The sequence below is a fragment of the Didymosphaeria variabile genome (assembly GCF_027946475.1).
Source record: "Didymosphaeria variabile strain IMI 356815 chromosome Unknown scaffold_2, whole genome shotgun sequence".
In the NCBI taxonomy this organism is placed as follows: domain Eukaryota; kingdom Fungi; phylum Ascomycota; class Dothideomycetes; order Pleosporales; family Didymosphaeriaceae; genus Didymosphaeria; species Didymosphaeria variabile.
Window position 1 is genome coordinate 3,455,833 of NW_026611621.1, and position 18,010 is coordinate 3,473,842.

An 18,010-nucleotide genomic window follows, 5' to 3' on the forward strand; every position below is an offset into this window, starting at 1 on the left:
TCACCGCCTTGACACACTTGTCACAATAATGTTCGGAATCTATCATTGAATAATTGCGAGCCTGTTTCAGGGTATCTCATCAATCGGCCAACTCTGGCCATTTTTTCAACACACATTACGCATTCAACACCAGCCCCGGCGCACGACACCAAAGCATCTAAGAAGAAGTAGTCACCGCAGTGAATTTCGCCTACAAGGGTTAGTTCTGCTGACACAAGAGCTGAAGGAACGAAGCTTACCTGGTCGCTGACAACCAAGCCGGCAATGCTGGCACTGGTCAAGGTGGAGACGACGCCGGAAATCAGTGCACTAACAGCAAGACGCGAGACGTCACCGCTGCGACCTGGACTGATCTGACTGAGCACACCAATCTGCGTTCCCAGCGATCCAATGTTACCAAAACCGCAGACGGCATAAGTGGCAATGAGTCTGGCACGGGGCGACAGATTGGCATAGGCTGGCTCGGTTTGCAAGCTGTTGAAGGCCACAAACTCGTTGGCAATGACCTTGACACCAATCAATCGTCCGACAAGAAGGAGCTCGTGCTTGCTGCGAGGTACACCAATCAAGAATGCGATCGGGAAGCAAAGGTAGCCAAGGATAAGCTCCAAAGTAAGGTCGTAGTCTCCGTCGAGGTTGATGTATCGGCCCCACCAAGTCAAGAGTCCGTCAACAAGATTCAAAAGCGCAATGATGACGAGAAGTGTGGTGATAATCATGCCAGCGATCTTGAGACCCAGCCACGCACCGTTGGCAAAGGCGTGCAGAGCATTGGCGGCTTTGTGTTCCTCGTCGTCGGGAATGACAACCCGTCCAGCAGTGAGAGTCTCCTCTTCTTCGGGGTACCGAAGTTTACTAATGGCGAGAGAGGCAGGAATACTCATGACACAGGACGATATAAGCGCCTGCGGATTGATGCCCATGCCAATGTAGGCCACGAGAACACTACCAGCGATAGTAGCGAACCCAGAAGTCATGACTTGGTGCATTTCTGCCATGGTCAAATGTGCGACGAATGGCCGAATCAACATAGCGGACTCTCCTTGCCCAATAAAGGGTGACGCAGCAGCAACAACGGCCTCAGCACCGGAGACGCGCATAGACCAGAAGAAGAAGACCGCAAACTTGCCAATGAACCACTGCACGATACCCCAGTAGTAGAGTAGCTGCACAAAAGCGACGAAGAAGATGATCGCCGGGATGACGCTGAAGAAGAAATAGTTGTTGGCAGCGATCTCGTCAGTGGTCAAAAACGCCACACCGTCCTTGGCAAAACCCAAGAGCTCGCGAGCAAGGGTTGAGATGAAGTTGAAGATATCGTAACCAGCCTGGGTCCTGAGGACGAAGAGTGCGATGATAAATTGCGTGAGCATGCCGACGATGACCGTATGCCACACGATCTTCTTTCTATTCCGCGACGTGGCCCAGAAAAAGAAGATGAAGACAACCAGGCCGAACAGACTGATGGCACGATTTGATCGGCTGTTGTCCTCGGATTCCGCGCTTGCGAATGTTCCGACAAGCATAACGGCAATGGTCAAGGCGGCACCAGCGTAGATACGCATCTTTTCCGGGATCAGCGCAACGAATCGTACACCCGTGTTGTTCCACACAAAGTGCATTGGGCGCGTGACAATGGTAATCGGGACATGGAAGAAGATGAGTCGGAGCATAATGGCCAACCAGAGCAGGAATGGGATGACCCAATTCTTGTCATGTCGGTGCACTACGACGCTGGCAATCCACCAACTGGTACGCGTCAGTACATGTTCTCGGCAACAGCAAGTATTGTGCAAAGCGTACCCGGTGAAGAACATCCCAATGAAGATGTGAACGAAGATGCGGTATCTTCGGTAGTACCCAGAGATCCTGTGTCTTTTAGGGTCCGCCTCTTCGGCGACGCCATTGGTATGCGAATCTTTCTCCAAGCTGCCGTGTTCAGTCTCATAGTAGCCGCCAGACTTTTCGACGTCAATTTCTTGTCGCTCCGGGTGGCCGTGCCGATGAAGCGCATCGTCATTCGGGTCCTGCGCTGGTATTACGCTCGGTTCATTGAGCGTGGTACCTTTGGTGTACGCCTTGTCGTCGTTGACTTCTGCGTGCGCGTTCGCGCCATGGTGGAGGTGATGGTGGTGGTGCTCGTGTGCAACGTCCAAGGCAGGGTCAGGATTCCGGACCACGCCCGGTATCGTGGAGATCAGCGACGAAGGGTCGCGCGACACGTCGGCCATGTTGAAGGTTGGCACGATGGCAATTCCTCTGATGCAGTTGAGGGCAAGGAACTGTAACCACCCACCGGGCCGCCAGGCGGATTTTATTTGTGGTCGCACTACACGCTACGAAATGGGGGGGCGGACCACATCTTCGGCCTAGACGACGCTTCGAAGTTCTGTGCGCTGTGGATCCTTGGCCGTGCAATGGCAGCTGCCTCTTCCAGGCTGGTGGAGACGCCGCGACTTCGGCTGGATTGGCAGGCCGGCCTCGTCCGCCACTCCCTCTCACCAGAGCCCGCCGTGTGGCCGCGCCAAGTCCTCCACTGCTGCTCCGGACCCCCCTGCAGCGCCGCCTGGATTCTTATCACGAGGAATGGGGCCGCCCGTCTCATTTGCTGGTCGTTTGGATATCGCAGCTGGGGTAAGAGATAAGCGCGGCGAATCCGCGCTAAATCAACGCGGGGCTTCGGTTGAGGCTCCTTTTGCGGCTGGCGTGGCGGGCGCTTTATCGTCGTGGACCCCGAGCAGCAGCAGCCTCTGGGCAGCCTCTGAGCAGCCTCTTCGACGGGAGCACTCGGCGCAGCTTACAGCACTCAGAAACACAAAGCCCAAAGCATCGCCCGCAGCAAACGACGGGCAGCCTTTGCATGGCTTTGCACGCAGCGCTGTGCGAGGACCATCAGCATGGGTACAACCGGTGCCACCCCGCCGCGTCCTCTCGTGCCCACCTCCCGCTTGTGGAAACTGGAGAGAAATAGGCCCGGACACGGCTCCCAATCCACAGAGCCCGTCTCTCCACCAAGATACCCGTCGCGTCTGAACGCAAGTAATCGCCCACTTGGAACTTTCGTTAGCTTCCGATAACCAGGGCCACGGTGCTGTCAACGCGTGGTCTTGTCTCACGCGACATCTGCAGTCGCTCTCCCTAGACGGCTCGCAGGTTGGCGGCTGGTTGCCATGCGCCTTCATTACCGAGACAGTGGTTCGGAAGTCGCCTGTGTGCGAACCCTCATGCATCGCGCTGCGCATCGCTCGAACAATTGCGAAGTTCATATTGTACGACAGCCAATAACGCTGTTCCAGCTCGCTTCCCTCGACCTTATCACGAGCGCCGTAACAGTCGGACACGTGCTCTCTGCTTACGGTGAGCAACAGAGCGTGTTGATGGAGCAGTTCGCCTCCAACGCCGACAACGCAACAGCATTTGCCTGCACCGTACACTCTTACACGCTGATAGAACTTTGGATAGGAAGTCACTGCCTCTGCACACGTTTACACGTGCGCGTGTTGCGCAAGTACGACCATATGCACGTACAGTACCTTAGGCTGCCCAGATGAGCAAGTGCTCCTCGGAACTCGGCCATTTCAGTATCAGTCTTGGACGATTATCACGCCCAGACCTTCCTCTGATAAGGTCCAGTTCGCACTGCCCCGAGCCAGCTGCAGTAGCTCGCCTTCCAGGCGATCTGTACGCATGTGGGTCACCGTAGGGCGCGTCCACGATAGCGGTACTGTGCACGCGGCTTTGTCTCTTTCACGACAGCGCGAGTCCATCGTCAAGTCACCATTCCCGCACGTTTTCGAAGGCAACTAGCTCTTCTTCTGCTCGACTATGCCTAAGTTGTCAGTGTAGGTCACGCTCACAGGTGCACAAATTACCACCTTAAGACCGGAGATCGCGGCTTATTCTCAACGCGCTCCTCGCGGAGATCCTATCGTATGCGATCGTCCTGCTTAATCAGTGTTATTGAAAAGGCGGACGTCTATACGAGATCTCCCAAGCGCCTGGAGCATCCGAAAGCTCGGCGGGCGAATCCGACCGGCACATTGGCAAATACCAACACGTTCCCAGTCTGTCGAGCAAGCGTACGCAAAATGTTGCGAGCCCATGTATCCACACCTGTGCGGCTCAAGTAATCACAGCAGCGTTTAACTAATACGAGACACCCCGATGCGTAGATCAATCAGATTTCAGCTGACTTGTGGCGTTCTTGCTGATAGGCCAGTTTAAATTGCGCGCGGTGGTTGTTGGGCAGCAAGTACCGAAAGGTCTATGTCTTTCCAGTATATCTTAGTGACCAATTATAGATTCCAAGAGAAGCGACCATCACTGAGTAGCCTAACACAGAATCACCCCCCTTCCTCCAACCCTCACTATCTTCCCGCTGCTACAGAGGCATCTTCTGATAGCTCTGAGCTACTGTCGTTCTTTCCAACACGCAATAGATGTGAACTGCTTGGCATTGGTGGAACCATCTCCCCTCGGAAGGGAACTCCCTGCTCTTTTCTCCATCGCTAAGTCGACTAAGACTGCGATTATTCGATCCGATTGTATCTTCAAGGATGTCGGGGATCTTCACCATTGGTTTTTTCTCGCCTGGTTGCTTGTTTAGGATATAGACACTTGAGTCGGACGATGACGATACTGCCGTCTGTTAGCACTCGTTCCGACGTCGAGGTGCCTGATCAAGTCAACCTACTCCTCGAATGCAATGTCGGTGGTGCACGAGATCCAGCTGCTAGATCATGTACGGCTCCACGAAGTGGCGCCGACGTCATATACTGTGTCGACGCTTCACTGTCTGGGGCACGCTCCGCTTTTGACATGAGCTGCAGCTTTCCCTGACGGATCTGTTTGAGAGCGCAGAGGCATGGTGGTACCGCAAGAGCTAGAGCCAAAAAGCCGATGATCAGGCCGCAGATTGCCGCTGGGTCCCAGCGAGTTGGGTCTGTGCCCAAATGTTCTGGGATAGTAGATGGTGTGGCGGTCGGTGTGGCTGCCGTTGTTGCGGCTGCTTCAAGTGCGGACGAGTGGTCGGCAATATACATGACTACGAGCAAAGAAGAGCCAGCGATCAACGATTCAGAACTCACGCTCAGCATGAGCACGAATCTTAGTATGCGAGCAACCATTCTTCAACATGCTGTGCGAAACCGATTTCAATGCCGAAGACGATGGAAATGCTTTTCAAAAAGGCTTAGCGCGAAATCGATTCTACGTCTTTCCAACCCTCGGCCGCAACAACAATATGAAGTTTCAGCCTCGCACTCACGATGTCACTCCCGAAACAATTAGGTTTATTGCTCGAACGGTATCAACGACACAAATGGAAGACCCGCAGCTATCAGATGACTCCCTCTTGCTTCAACTGTCAACCGTCGAACGGGGCCAGAGTCCCTCGATCGGCAGCCGCGCAACCTGCTTTAGGTCCTCCATGAATCTTGTTCTCCATCTGACGTAGTACCTTCAGTATGTTATGAGCGCCTACGTGACATAAGGGTTCTCTTTGTCTCCCGAGGACGGTAATGACACGGGACGAGATCACGATACTACAAATCCGAGAGCGATAAAAAAACCAGCATCGTACCTTTGATACTGAACAGCCAGGAAAGAGCTTCTCCAGATCACGTGCCACCGGTTGTGCAGGTGGTGTAGAAGAAACACGGAAGGAGTCCGCGCCAAAAACGGCTAGCGCAAAACCGATTCGATGCTTTTCCATGACAGCTCAGCCTCGCATGCTGCAATCAACAAGATGAACTCAGTTTGGCCACAATTCCGTCACAATAATTCACTCGTTACCGTAGCACTAGGCGGATCAGTACCACACTCAATTTCCAAGCCTCACCATGGATCATCAGCTTCAGCAACTACGTCAATGGCTCACACCAAGGGATGGACCTTCGGATCCTGAGGAGCCTGACCACCTTGTGCATCTCTATGACACCGCCGAAGCTACCGACCCTCCTCCGTTGAATGGCTGCATCAACCCGCGCTATCTCTTCGCTCAGACCGCATCCTCAGGGCTTGTTCAAGAATTACCGACACGGCCCTCTAGGTATACCAAATTTATCGAGGAGCCAACTTCTGGCGCTAGAAGTCTCAAGAGGGTTTCTCCTAGCGCAAGAGAATTAGACACAGATCTGCCCAACCTACAAGGTCTCTACACAAGCGATACACCGACTGAGGTTATTAACGTGAAGAAAGGCGACAAGGCCTGCCACTACTGTGGAAAATGCTTCGTAGGAGGGGCTGCTGCAGTGCGGAAGGTGGGAGCATCAATCCATATTGGGACATAAATTGACTCAACCAGCATATCAAAAGTATTCACATCGAAAAGGGCAAAATGCATGGCAAGATACTTTGTTCAAGCCCTGGTCGGTCGAAGAAGACGACGACTAAGGATGAAGCATCAATCAAAACCAGACACACGCAGCGCGGACTGGCGAAGAGGCAGCCTCGCTCAGTCGGTCCCACGAAATCATCCGGCTCATCCTACGCTACAAGCACGGAACTCCGCGAGCTACAAGACGATATACTGACACTACAGCAAGTAGTTAGCGCGCTAGACGCTCAAAGGAGGATGCTCGCTCAACAACACAAGGAAGTCGCCCTTTTAATCAACAGACGACGAGAAAGGCATCATGCTGTGATCCAGGCCCGAGAAGACCATTTCTTCCTCCAATGCGGCGGAGATGAGTTCTTGTTACATACCACGACGTTCCAATCCAAGCTTCATATTACTGGAGAGATAGCTGAATTCTCGTTCCCAACGATCAGTTATAAAGTACACAAACATGGTTTACCCTTCCGACTCTCAGTACCACTTAACGATAGTACTGTCGATCTTCAAGCATATACATCTTGTCATGATTACTTGAAGTGCAATCTCATCAACATCAAGACCACTACCTTAGTGAGGAACCCTGATGACGATGAGCCGGTATTCACCGTTCACGAATCAATACAGTGAGTAACGTATATACCAATTCCAGTATCTAAGTCTCGATGTAGCAACACCGAAGCGCACGAGACCGATGTACACTGACAGAACTGACGTGTCCTGTAAGAACTTTTCATATGCGGCACACACCGTGTCCACTGCAGCCTCTGCCCATAACAGACTCCATAGACGCTGTCCACCTTATATGCGGCCTGAATACGCTGGTTTGTCCGTGTTGTTACAACAAAAGCGGACGAACACGCGGCAGCGAGGTTGTACGGTAAATGTGGAGTTACATGTATTTATCGTCGCATATAGCTATGTATACAAGCTAAGTGGTCATTGAGATTCAAAATTGAGCGGAGTCAGGAATTCACTCCCTTCCTTTCCATGACCTCTGCAGCCGATTCAGCATCATAACGATGAGGGCACTCACTCCAGTTCTCTAACTGGCAGCTCACTGGTATGCATCCGCATCTGTCGAAGTGTTCTTGGCTCACGTCGTCGACGTTTTCCACAATGTTTCCAATATGCATATCAGCATCGCTTCTCAGGTTTCCGTCTGTCGCCTAAAGAACACTAGAAGGGCACGTCCCGTGAAAGTCGATGATTATTTGCATGTGCATGACGAAGACTTGGAGGTTACGAACGGCACGCACATTACTAGTATTGAACTAATCGCGCCCCGCATCTCCATCTTCCCGGAACTTTAAATACCCCGCAAACTCCACTTGCAGTCGCATGCTGCTCGTATAAAGCCGTGCAAAGATGAAAGTGCTCACAACGAACCATGACCACTTTACCCGAGCCGTCGACCCGTTCCTGATTTCCAACTGCACCTTCTAGAAATTACGTAGACAAAGGAAACAGACCATGCCCACAAAGCCTACGATCCTCTTCGTCCCTGGCGCATGGCACGTCCCAGAGAGCTACGACCTTGTCGCTGAGCAGCTCAAGGCCGCAGGCTACCCGACCGTCTACGTCTCCTTGCCGTCAGTATCCTCAACGCCAATTGACAATTTCGAACCAGACGTCGACGCGATCCGGGCCCAACTCGAGCCTCTCGTCGAAGCAGGCTCTGACGTAGTCGTAGTCGCACATTCCTACGGCAGCATGCCGACCAACGAAGCCATCAAAGGACTTACTCGCGCCGACCGTGCAGCCGCCGGTGGAAAGGGCGGCGTGGCGCACTACGTCTTCTGCTCGGCCTTCATCACGCCTGTGGGCGTGTCACTCATGGATGCGCTGCAAGGCAAAGATTTGCCATGGTTCATCGTATCGCCCGACAAAAAGGTTGTGCACCCGGATAATCCACGGGATATCTTTTATGCGGATTTGGATGATGCCACTGCTACACGGTGGGTTGAGAGGCTGTTGCCGTTCAGTTATCAGACGTACTTCAGCAAGACGAGGTATGCGGCGTATGTGGACGTGCCGAGCACGTTTCTTTTTTGTACAGATGACAAGGCGATCCCGCCTCCTGTGCAGGAAATGATGGTTGCCGGTGCCGAACAGCAGGGTGTCAAGTTTGCGCGGACGACGATAGGAGCGAGCCATTCACCTATGATTAGCCGGCCTGGCGAGGTTTTTGAGGCGATTAAGACGGCGGCCGATTCAATTGCCACTCGAGACACAATCAATGTATAGCATGTTCTCCAAGTCAGTCGACCGCTGGATCTCTTTTGTCTAGCGCGCTCACGGTCATCTAAGTGTGTTGCAATGTGTAGAGCACCTACAACAGGCTAAAGCTCACTTTGCCTCTAAGGTTCTTAAAAGAGTGAGTCCTACAGAAGGCTGCTGAGCTTCGACTCGATCATCTTATACCACCGACCTCGAATCAAATCCTGTCAACAGTTGAAAGCTTCTCTAGACCAGGTGACATCAGTTGTAAACGCAGAAGAGCACGGTAGAAATGTCCGCCGGACAGGGTTAGCGCAAACCCAATTTGATATCTTTTCATGCACTGACAGCTCAGCCTCATGTGCTCTGCAGACGATAAAACAACAATACATTGAACGGATGTTTCGAGTTCTACTTCTCCAGATCTGCAACACGACACGAACTGATGTTTCGATCTGGAAAACGAAATGGACTAGCAGCTCTAGCGTTCGAATCCCTGGCCTATGCCAATGCCTTTTTGTTAGCTAATTCTAGAAGCCTTTGATAACTCGATAGCAACGACTAAGAGTTCACTAATCCACCATAGAATGACTGCCTGGACCTGCGTCAGTCCTTTACTTCAGCGGCGGCTTCACCAGAATCAGTACAGGAAATAGCGAAGCTTCCTTCTCAGTATCCCGAACCCAATGATGAGGATTTTATTGTTCACGACGCACTAGGCTTTGACGTTGAGATGAGCCTAGGCGTACAACACCTCGACGTCAGCATAGGCGTATCTGGCGCGACAAGTTTTCGACCGCTTGTGTACAGTGATGCACCGATTGCTGCGGATCTGTCTACTCTGGAAAGTGCCAATAGTATTTGTCCACTTCCAGGAGACATCGACGTAAAGAAAGGCGAAGATACATGCCTATCATGCCGGAAACATCATACAGGGGGGGCTGCTGCTGTGAGAAAGGCTGTCGAAAATAGTCTATATAAGGGTTCATACTTACTGAGTTAGCAAATTGATACTACCCAAATGCAGAAGGTCATAATAAACGTCAAGATAATCAAGTCAAGCCCTGGTCGAGCAAAGACAGTGTCGGCCAAGCATGGGGCGCTGATTAAGAAAGCACGCAAAAGTGTCAGATTTTCCGTGGCCTATGCAACTATCAAGGAACTCTGCGAGCTTAGGATTAAGCTGCTCTTTCTATAGCAAGTAGCAAAGGTACTAGAAACCGAAAGGAGGATTCTAACTCATAAGCACGACGAAACCACCCGTTTATTAGCCGAAAGACGAACACGTTCCATTTAGTCGTTGATTTTGGCAAAATCCATTTCACTATCAGATGCAGCAACTACGATTTCTTATTGCAGACCCCTTCTGTCCAAACCATGATTCATGCAACAGAAGAATCTGCTCCAGCTGTTTGGTTCTACGGAAGGCCAATATAGACTCATCGTTGCGTTCTTTGTCGAACTTAGGCTTTAAATAGGTTATGTAGATTACTGCGAACTGGGCAGAGGCCCTCCGGGAAAGTGGAGGTTTTTATGTCTCTGGTCCAACAGATGGTGAGTCATGTGTATCCTGCATCCAGTCGTAGCCTTTCTTTGTAAAACAACATTGACTATACGAACTCCAGTCCTTATTTATCGAGGTAACGAGCTATTAAGATTCACTCCAAGAGTTGATTTGGCATGATACTGGGACCTTGCTACGGGTCGAATACAGCCCAGAAACGCATCTAAACCTCGGAATCCGGTGTTCAGTATCACAAGCCCTTCCGAAATTCATCTAGCGTCACAAAGGTCATAGAAAGTACCCCAGCGGACGGCGAGTACAAAACGTACGGACACGTCGTGACGTTCGCAGAATCGACGTGTTCTTATATTGGGTTTTAGGCGGAAGAAGAATAACCAAGCAGGAGTTCCATCCCTGTGCGCGTCCCACTAGAAACAATAACGAAAACATCAAAGATGCGAGACACAAGATTGCAAGGTGACGCAGATGCATAATTCCGTTTCTTTCGTAGGATGATCGATAGCGTCGTGAAAGAACCTCGTGGAGAAACGCCATGGATAATCGCGAGCGCGCCGGCTCGCATCTGTCCAGTACGCCGCTCCATATCCAAACCGAGATGCTCTAGGCCGAGAATTGGGACAACACCATCACTCCGATCTCGGATTGATGGAAGAATTTTTCTATACGATCTTCGTCGGAGTCGTACTCAACCTCGAATTGATCGATCTCATCTTCTTCAAGCTCCTCCTTATCCATAACTTCTCCACCGTATTCTCTATCCTTGTTGCTATCCTTTTCAAGAACTTCGGGAGGATTATCGAGCCAATGCTACCTCCACTTGGTTGAGCGATCCCATTCATCAACATTGTCAACTCACACACCAAAGCTCTCGTTGTGTAACATCCCAAGAAACGATACCTCCATGGCAACAATCTCGTCGTTGAGGAGCCTCCGCCTAAAGCCATGCCAGCCCCTTTGCAAACCGGACACCCTATACCTTGCAGCTTCGTACCCTTTTCTCACATCGTCTTTCGCGATTGAAATCCTATAATCGTACTTTCCTTGCGTCGCGAGGGTGACTTTCCATGGGGCAGTAGGGGCATTTGAAGCGCGTGCCTTTCGAGATGCGGTCAAGGGATTCTTGTGCTATGACGTGGCCGCAGGGCATCATCATGGGCGGGTTGGCGTCGGTGGATTGCTCTTTGGAGACAGGGCAGACGAAAATCGAGTGGAAGTGGTAGGTCGGTGGGAGGGGTATCTCGACCTGTTCATCCATGTTAGCGACGTTCCTCGAGAGATTGGTTCATAGACTCACCGGAAGCTCGTTCTGCGTTGTCCACTCTGTGCGCGTCTTCTCCATGATATTCTGCAGCTTCAATAGATGCGGAAGAGCTATAGCGCCAGCCGTGGCGGCGATGTACAGCGGCGAGTCGGCCGAGAGTCCGAGCAGTGAGCAGAACTCGCGAGTAAAGGAGGTAGCGACTTCTTCCCATGCTGTGTTGTTGTAAAAGAATCTCCGGTATGGCGAGTCCACAACGTTCTGCCAGTATGCCATGGCACCTATTAGTTGTTGGATCTCATGTGAGTATCTCCCTCTGAAGTGCGCAAACTCGCGCCGTGCGTATCTGTATGCTGCCAGCGGGCCTTGTGGATCTTCTTCCATAGGCTCATCCTCGTTGTGCTTTAGCCCGTGACCCACGAACAAACACACGAATTGCAGCCTGCACAATTCGAATTCCAAATTGCTCCCTCGCGCTTCTAATAAATCGCTTCGCTGCCGTGCCCACCGTATAGCCGGCTCAAGGTTCCTCTCTTGTCGCAGCTCGTGTAGTATGAGGTACATCTCCTGGAACTGTCCTTGAAGCTTCTCTGAATTGAAAGCCTCCTCTGCTAGATCCGTTTCCCAAGAATTATTCATCGAAGGGTTCGGTGTGCTGGCGGTGGGTTCGGGACGCGGAGGGTTGCGGTGCGCTTCTTGGATAAAGGTAGACGCTACCGAGAACTCGCCTTCGCGGAGCAAGTGCATGGAGATGGCGCGATTGACGAGCTGCGGGTGCGAAGAAAGCGCATCGTTGGAGGCGGATGGGATGGGCTTGTCTTTGAACTTCTGTTTTCATATCAGTCCTCGCATGTTGTTACGACGTGCGGACTCAACGCACCTTGTCCAGAGCTTTGCCATATTTGTTCAGGCCAGAATATATAGGCTTGATGTCTTTCTGCGCTTGTTCGAGGCTCCTCTTCACAGGATCTTGGAGCTTCGCGAGGGTCAATGGTGCTGTCTGCGGGTCTACACGGCCATGATTAGGCAGTGCTCATAGTTCAGAGACGCGAACCGGGCACGCACCTGCAGCGATCTTATCCCGAGCTGTGGTGAGCAGATCGATGACGTTCTGGACATCGTTGATGCTCGCCGAGAGGTTTGCCGACTTCTCCAGCACGTCTAACTGCTCCAGCAGCTCGTGCATGCCCGTCGGTGGCGGTGGCGCCATGATTCAGCGAGGGATGTGACTATAAGCGAAAGGTATTAAGAGTGCGCAGGGCAGTGGAAGTGGTCCAGTAGTGAATAGAAGATCAGAGAGCCCGCCCATGGCGTGGTGGTGAGGGCGCCGGTATGGGGTCGTGTTGGTAGAGCTCGGAGATCGGAGCAGGGATGTTGGCGTGTGACGTGTGGGGGAGACAGGAAGGCGCGACCGCAACCACAGCTCCGCGCCGACCCGTCTTTAGCTTCGCTCATCTTCGACCAAATGCTTATTGACTTCGCGAATCATGCATAGCGCTCCGCTCCTACTCAGTCGCCATATTACGTTCTGCCACCGGCTTCCTGAAGGACGCCGCGGTCTTACGTCGGAGCTTGCGCGCGCATCATGAAGCAGTTGCCACTCCTACGCAAGGACAACTCGAGAAGAGAGCAACGACACCTAGCTTGTGACTGCAAGCAAACGCCGACATGTCGTATAATCTGCCAACTATGACCGCAGCAACGCGCGACATGGACAAAGAGAGGGAAAGGGAGAAGGATCACCGCAGACGACCGCCTACATCTTCGCCCATCGACACCGAGCCCGCTTCCGTTGCGCCAGCTTTCAAGCACATGAAATCGAACACTCCCGATCTATCCAGAGCAACCACAGCCATCGACGACGACGCTACGCAGTTGGCTTCTACAAGCCACCAACGCTTCGTCTTGACCGACAACGTAGCCGCTCGATACTTAGAGGAAGATGCCGCTACGCAGGTGCTGTCTCGCCGCGAGAAGCTTGAGGGATACGAGATATATCTGGTGGAGCAGTGGGCATGCTCGCGCATCCACCCAACCTTCATCATCACCAACTATACTGGAGATCCGAAGGATGTCGTTTACGGATACGTGCTTAGCGTGCCCAAAGACGAGACACAGTGGTCGCCGCAGCTGAGAACCTATTTTAGAGCTTTGGATGAGTTTCATGCGCGAAGAAGAGAGACAAGCTTGGGAACAATCATGGTTACGAATCTAAGCAGTTTCCCCTCCTCTCTAACCATCATTCCCATACCAGACGGCGATCTGAAGAAGAACCGAGAGTACTTCTTTGTGAATGAGAATCTTAAAAGGCTTGGGTGCTCTGGTCGTACTGGAATCAAGCTTGCCCCAGCGAGTGGTGCCACGCAGGCAAAGTTCCACCAACTCTACCGGACCAGCGACAAAATTTCCCTAAACAGCTCCGTCATCGAGTTGGTGAAGCTGTGTCAGGTCGCACTAGTGCTCTTTGGCAAGCTCGAGCCCGAGTATGCAGATGGTTTGTTGTGTGATGTGACGGAAAAGGCGATCAACGACTGGTGGGTCGAGTTTGGCAATGAGTACTACACAGTGGAGCCACACGACGGTGTCCTTGGCCCTACAACTGTCGCTGCCCTGCTTGGCATGCTTATGGGTGCACGTAACAGATTGCGAGCCTACAATGCACCTGTTTCTAAAGACGTATTCGACATTGAGAGTACCCGCCGAGGCATCTCCTACTTTCAGAAGGATCAGAGGATTGCGAAGACTCGTCAGCTTGACCGGCAAACTCTGGAGAGACTGCGCCGTGCAACCGCTAAAGCTGCAAGCAAAGAGAGTTGGGCGGTACCGCGGGCATTCAAAGGTGCAGTAGCCGAACTTGGAGGGAAGGGCGGCGAAATGGTCATGGGCATGGTAGGAGCAGGCGAAAAGGCCGGAATCGCCGACATCGAAACCACAGACATCGACCGCTTCGTCGAGCTTGTATCCGGAGAGCGCGCGAAATGGCTATGGCATGGAAAACCTCGCAAGACGGGAAGTGGCGACATGTTCAGCCGCCTGCCTCGAGAAGAACGGTCGCCCTCACCTGAAGATCGAGGCTCAACGCATATTGCGGGCCTCATCAAAAGAGAGTCGACGCTCGAAGGCCATAGCTTCTCAGCACGCGATAGTCGAGACGTTAAGCGCACCGATTCTCATCTGACAGTCGACAGTTATGACAAAGAGAAAGACCCCAACTCAAAGCGCGCAGCCATAAAACGAGCTACAGAGAGAATCGAGACAGGTAGTGGTTTTCATCGCATCAAGGATGTGGTTGGCCGGCGCAATCACCAACCCAAACCCTCAAAAGATGAGTCGCACCGCGACTCATTACATCTACAACATACCAAGTCAGACCTTTGGCATCCGGACTCTCAGAGCGCAAATGGAAACACTACGCCAAAGATAACAGAATCCAAACAGAATCACAACTTACGACGAGAAGCTCTAGTTGCACGTCGAACGGTGAGCAATCACGGTCCAACAATTACAAAGGCTCTGACCGAAACACCGACTGCATCAGCTAGCAATCTCGACTTGAGTCGTATGAGCAGATTTCAGTTGGATGGCGCCCATGAATCGACAGCAACGACGGCAGCAGACAACCAGAACGCATCCAAGCCGCATACCGCTGAGCCCTCTATAGCAGGTTCCATCTACCACGGCATCGATCTCAACGACAAGCTTCCCATCGACGAAACCCAGGACATTCCTCCATTGCTTCGCCGTACCCAGAGCTCCGATCAACTCGATCCCTACCACCGGACGCACCGCAATGACGATTGGTGGCCGCGGCATCTTTCCTTCAGCATTGCAGAGGAAAGCGTATTACGGTGGAAAAACGCGGTGGCACTTGATCCTATAAACCCAGACCAAAAGCAGGAACTCCCGGAGGCATTGGCTACTACTACGCTAGTCAGCGAGGAAGCGAAGAGATTACATCACAAGCTCGCTCTTCTATCCTCCCTCGATGCGCAATGGGCCACGTCGCACATCTCTACTATAACATCCTTGGATTCTGCTGCCGAGCAAGACGCCATGCAGCTCGACACGCTGTACTATCCAGCGCTCGAAAGCTATCAATCCCTACGTGAAGATGCGCATGAGATCATATCGGGTAATCGCGCGATCCTGCAGGAGCAAGTCAGGGATCTGACTATGTTGAGCGACAAGCTGGACTACGAGGTCGGAAGTCTAAGGAGTAAGGTGGACGATGTAGAGGACGGCGTAGAAGAATTAGAGCGCCTTGTCGAAAGCCTAGAGAGCAGGGTAGACGAAGTCGAAGGCGTGCTTGGCGGGCACAAAGAAGGTTGGCTTGGATGGGCATTACGAATGGTTACAGGGCTTTGAGACGGTGAAGATGTTCACGAATATCCCTAGTTTGTCGGGAGCGTGGAGTTGCAGGATTAATGTCGACTTTCGTGGCAAGTTGCATGTAGAGCACTGCTGTGCATTTTGTTGAACATATACTATTATCAGAAAATGCTACCGCCTTGAGACCAACACCCACCGTATGTCTAGGGATTGGTCAAGAGCCAGCTCGACCCCTAGCACATTCGGCATGGCACCCTCGTTTTCCACTCTGGTGAAAGGTAGCCCGCCCATTATTTGCGCTGATGCAGCAAGCCTTATAAAAAAATTCACGACGCCAATTTCGACCTCAACGGTATCGTCTCATCTCCAGTTCCAAAACTTCGATTGGTTCCCGCACCTCCACTTCGTTTGAGGTCACGGCCCTCAGGAAACGGTTCACATTCCGCCTTCTGTGAGTAAGTACTGACACTTCATCAATGCTCGTGCACAGTCAATCAAACATAGATCTGATAGCAAAGTTTTAGCTGAGCGAGCTACAAGGTATCCGGTCGACATGGCATCAGCCTTCATCTTAGCGCTCCTCACTGTCACCACGATGCGCGCGTTGGTTGCTCCTACTTCTCCGGGCAGCTCAACACTACTGTCGCGTCTCCCAAACTCTCCAATGGTGTCTCCGGGTCTAGACTTGGTCTTAAAACCAACGTGAGCGCTAATGTTATGCCCAACGGCACGATTGTCATTGCAATGGGCGAGGTCACACCTGGGGTAGCATCATCGTGACATCGACATTGAACTTCAAAATGGACACGCACCTGTGAGGTAGTTATGCCCCTTGAACCAGCGTAAGTCTGGATATGGGTCTCATCTGATGGATGTTGCAACTGATGTCAGTCAAAGGGGCTCGTATTTCCAGCTTCCTGAAAAACTGTATGTGGGTATTTGCTGTGGTGATTGAAGATACCAGGAAGCGTATCAAGATGGTTCTTGTCACATTCTTCTCTTCTCTAAATTGAAGCCATACCTCACCACGCATCGTTCGAGGTATCTCTTCGGATGTGTATGTGTAAATTCACCCTTTCACTATTACGTCCATTTGCAGCGTGATGCTCATACCAGGTGAAGAACCTCAACGCTCGAAACGCACCCATTCCGCCTCCCAGTGCTAAACATAAGCGATTCACAATAATTGGGAGTCCCGTGCGCTGTCCCCACGGTGGCTCTCTGTATAGTACAACTGCTTCCGCCGAAGCTTTGACATAACCCATCTGCCCCAAAGCTCTTGCCTCAACCGTACTTGCTACTGTACTTCCCCTTTGGGTTATTGAGCGAAGCTTTGCCGAAGCGAAGCCTAACTCCTGGTTTATGAAACTTCTGTCGCCTTCTTCCAAGTTACCACATCAATGCATCCGCACCTCACCTTTGGCTTCAGCTCGACACACATGAACCATCGTCAGCGTCAAGTATTGCGTAGCATCATAGAACTCCAGACATGCTTTGAAGAAGCTAGCCGTCCTTGCTGCGCAATTAACTTTCCCGTTTCTATAAATCTACTCATCTACCCAAATGTACCCACGCAGACCTCCACGCCATCGGTCCGATCTCACTTGTTGGCCCCCACATTTCAGGGGGGAAAGCTTTGTCGACTATTCCTGCAACACGACATTACCGTTGGGCATAGCTTGCATAATATCCTGAAGTCAGTATCTGAAGAGTTAGGCACGTGTATAATCATTTGACGGAGTTCATTCGTAATTTTTCAGAAGTTGACCAGAAGACTACACCACACCAAGTTTTCCAACGCATCATGTCGACCATTCTACCAAACGATCCAGCTTCTCATTCAAAGCCTTCGGAAACCCTAGATCAATGTCCACTATCGCCCAGGGAAGATCAGCCTGTCCGTCCAGAACCAATTCCCCTCTACTTAAGTAATTATTCCGAGCTTAATAATGCTTATAGCTTCCGTATCTACCGGACCACATCCGGTGATGACGAGAAGTGGAACCGGTTTAAGGCCTATTTGAAAGACAATGTGGAGCGAAGTCTGGGGAGAGACGAGAAGTGCGAACATCAACTCCCACGAGTAGACTGGACGGTGCAGTCAATCCCAGATCTGCAAGATGCTAACGTCAATCAAGCGCGGAAGTAAGTCATCTCACAAACATAGCTTCGTACCGCCTTCCCGACTTCTCGCTACGAGACTAAACTATGTGTAGTCAATTTTTGGAGTGGATTGCTTCCGGTGAAGAACAACCTGACAACAGCTCACGCTTCCTCGCTTGCGTTGTAGTCGATGACGATAGCTTTGAATCAGTCATAGGGATGGTGGAGTTTCTAGAAGAGG

General features: G+C 51.8%; 4 protein-coding genes across 4 annotated transcripts; 2 read left to right on the forward strand and 2 right to left on the reverse strand.

The window, feature by feature from the left end:
- Positions 1 to 157: 157 nt before the first annotated feature.
- N0V89_002840 (uncharacterized protein) lies at positions 158 to 2,231 on the reverse strand (the record flags this gene model as incomplete). Its single annotated transcript, XM_056211646.1, has 3 exons — positions 158 to 190; positions 240 to 1,749; positions 1,804 to 2,231. 3 exons carry the CDS (start codon positions 2,229 to 2,231, stop codon positions 158 to 160), a joined length of 1,971 nt encoding a protein of 656 aa, XP_056075119.1.
- Positions 2,232 to 7,807: 5,576 nt separating this feature from the next.
- N0V89_002841 (uncharacterized protein) lies at positions 7,808 to 8,581 on the forward strand (the record flags this gene model as incomplete). The annotated part of the gene is made up of 1 exon (XM_056211647.1): positions 7,808 to 8,581. The coding sequence occupies one exon, from the start codon at positions 7,808 to 7,810 to the stop codon at positions 8,579 to 8,581; it is 774 nt and encodes a 257-aa protein (XP_056075120.1).
- A 2,098-nt stretch (positions 8,582 to 10,679) lies between these two features.
- On the reverse strand, positions 10,680 to 12,547 carry N0V89_002842 (uncharacterized protein; the record flags this gene model as incomplete). The annotated part of the gene is made up of 5 exons (XM_056211648.1): positions 10,680 to 10,886; positions 11,116 to 11,322; positions 11,374 to 12,165; positions 12,218 to 12,345; positions 12,403 to 12,547. 5 exons carry the CDS (start codon positions 12,545 to 12,547, stop codon positions 10,680 to 10,682), a joined length of 1,479 nt encoding a protein of 492 aa, XP_056075121.1.
- Positions 12,548 to 13,005: 458 nt separating this feature from the next.
- Positions 13,006 to 15,702, forward strand: N0V89_002843 (uncharacterized protein; the record flags this gene model as incomplete). The annotated part of the gene is made up of 1 exon (XM_056211649.1): positions 13,006 to 15,702. The coding sequence occupies one exon, from the start codon at positions 13,006 to 13,008 to the stop codon at positions 15,700 to 15,702; it is 2,697 nt and encodes an 898-aa protein (XP_056075122.1).
- Between the last annotated feature and the right edge of the window lie 2,308 nt (positions 15,703 to 18,010).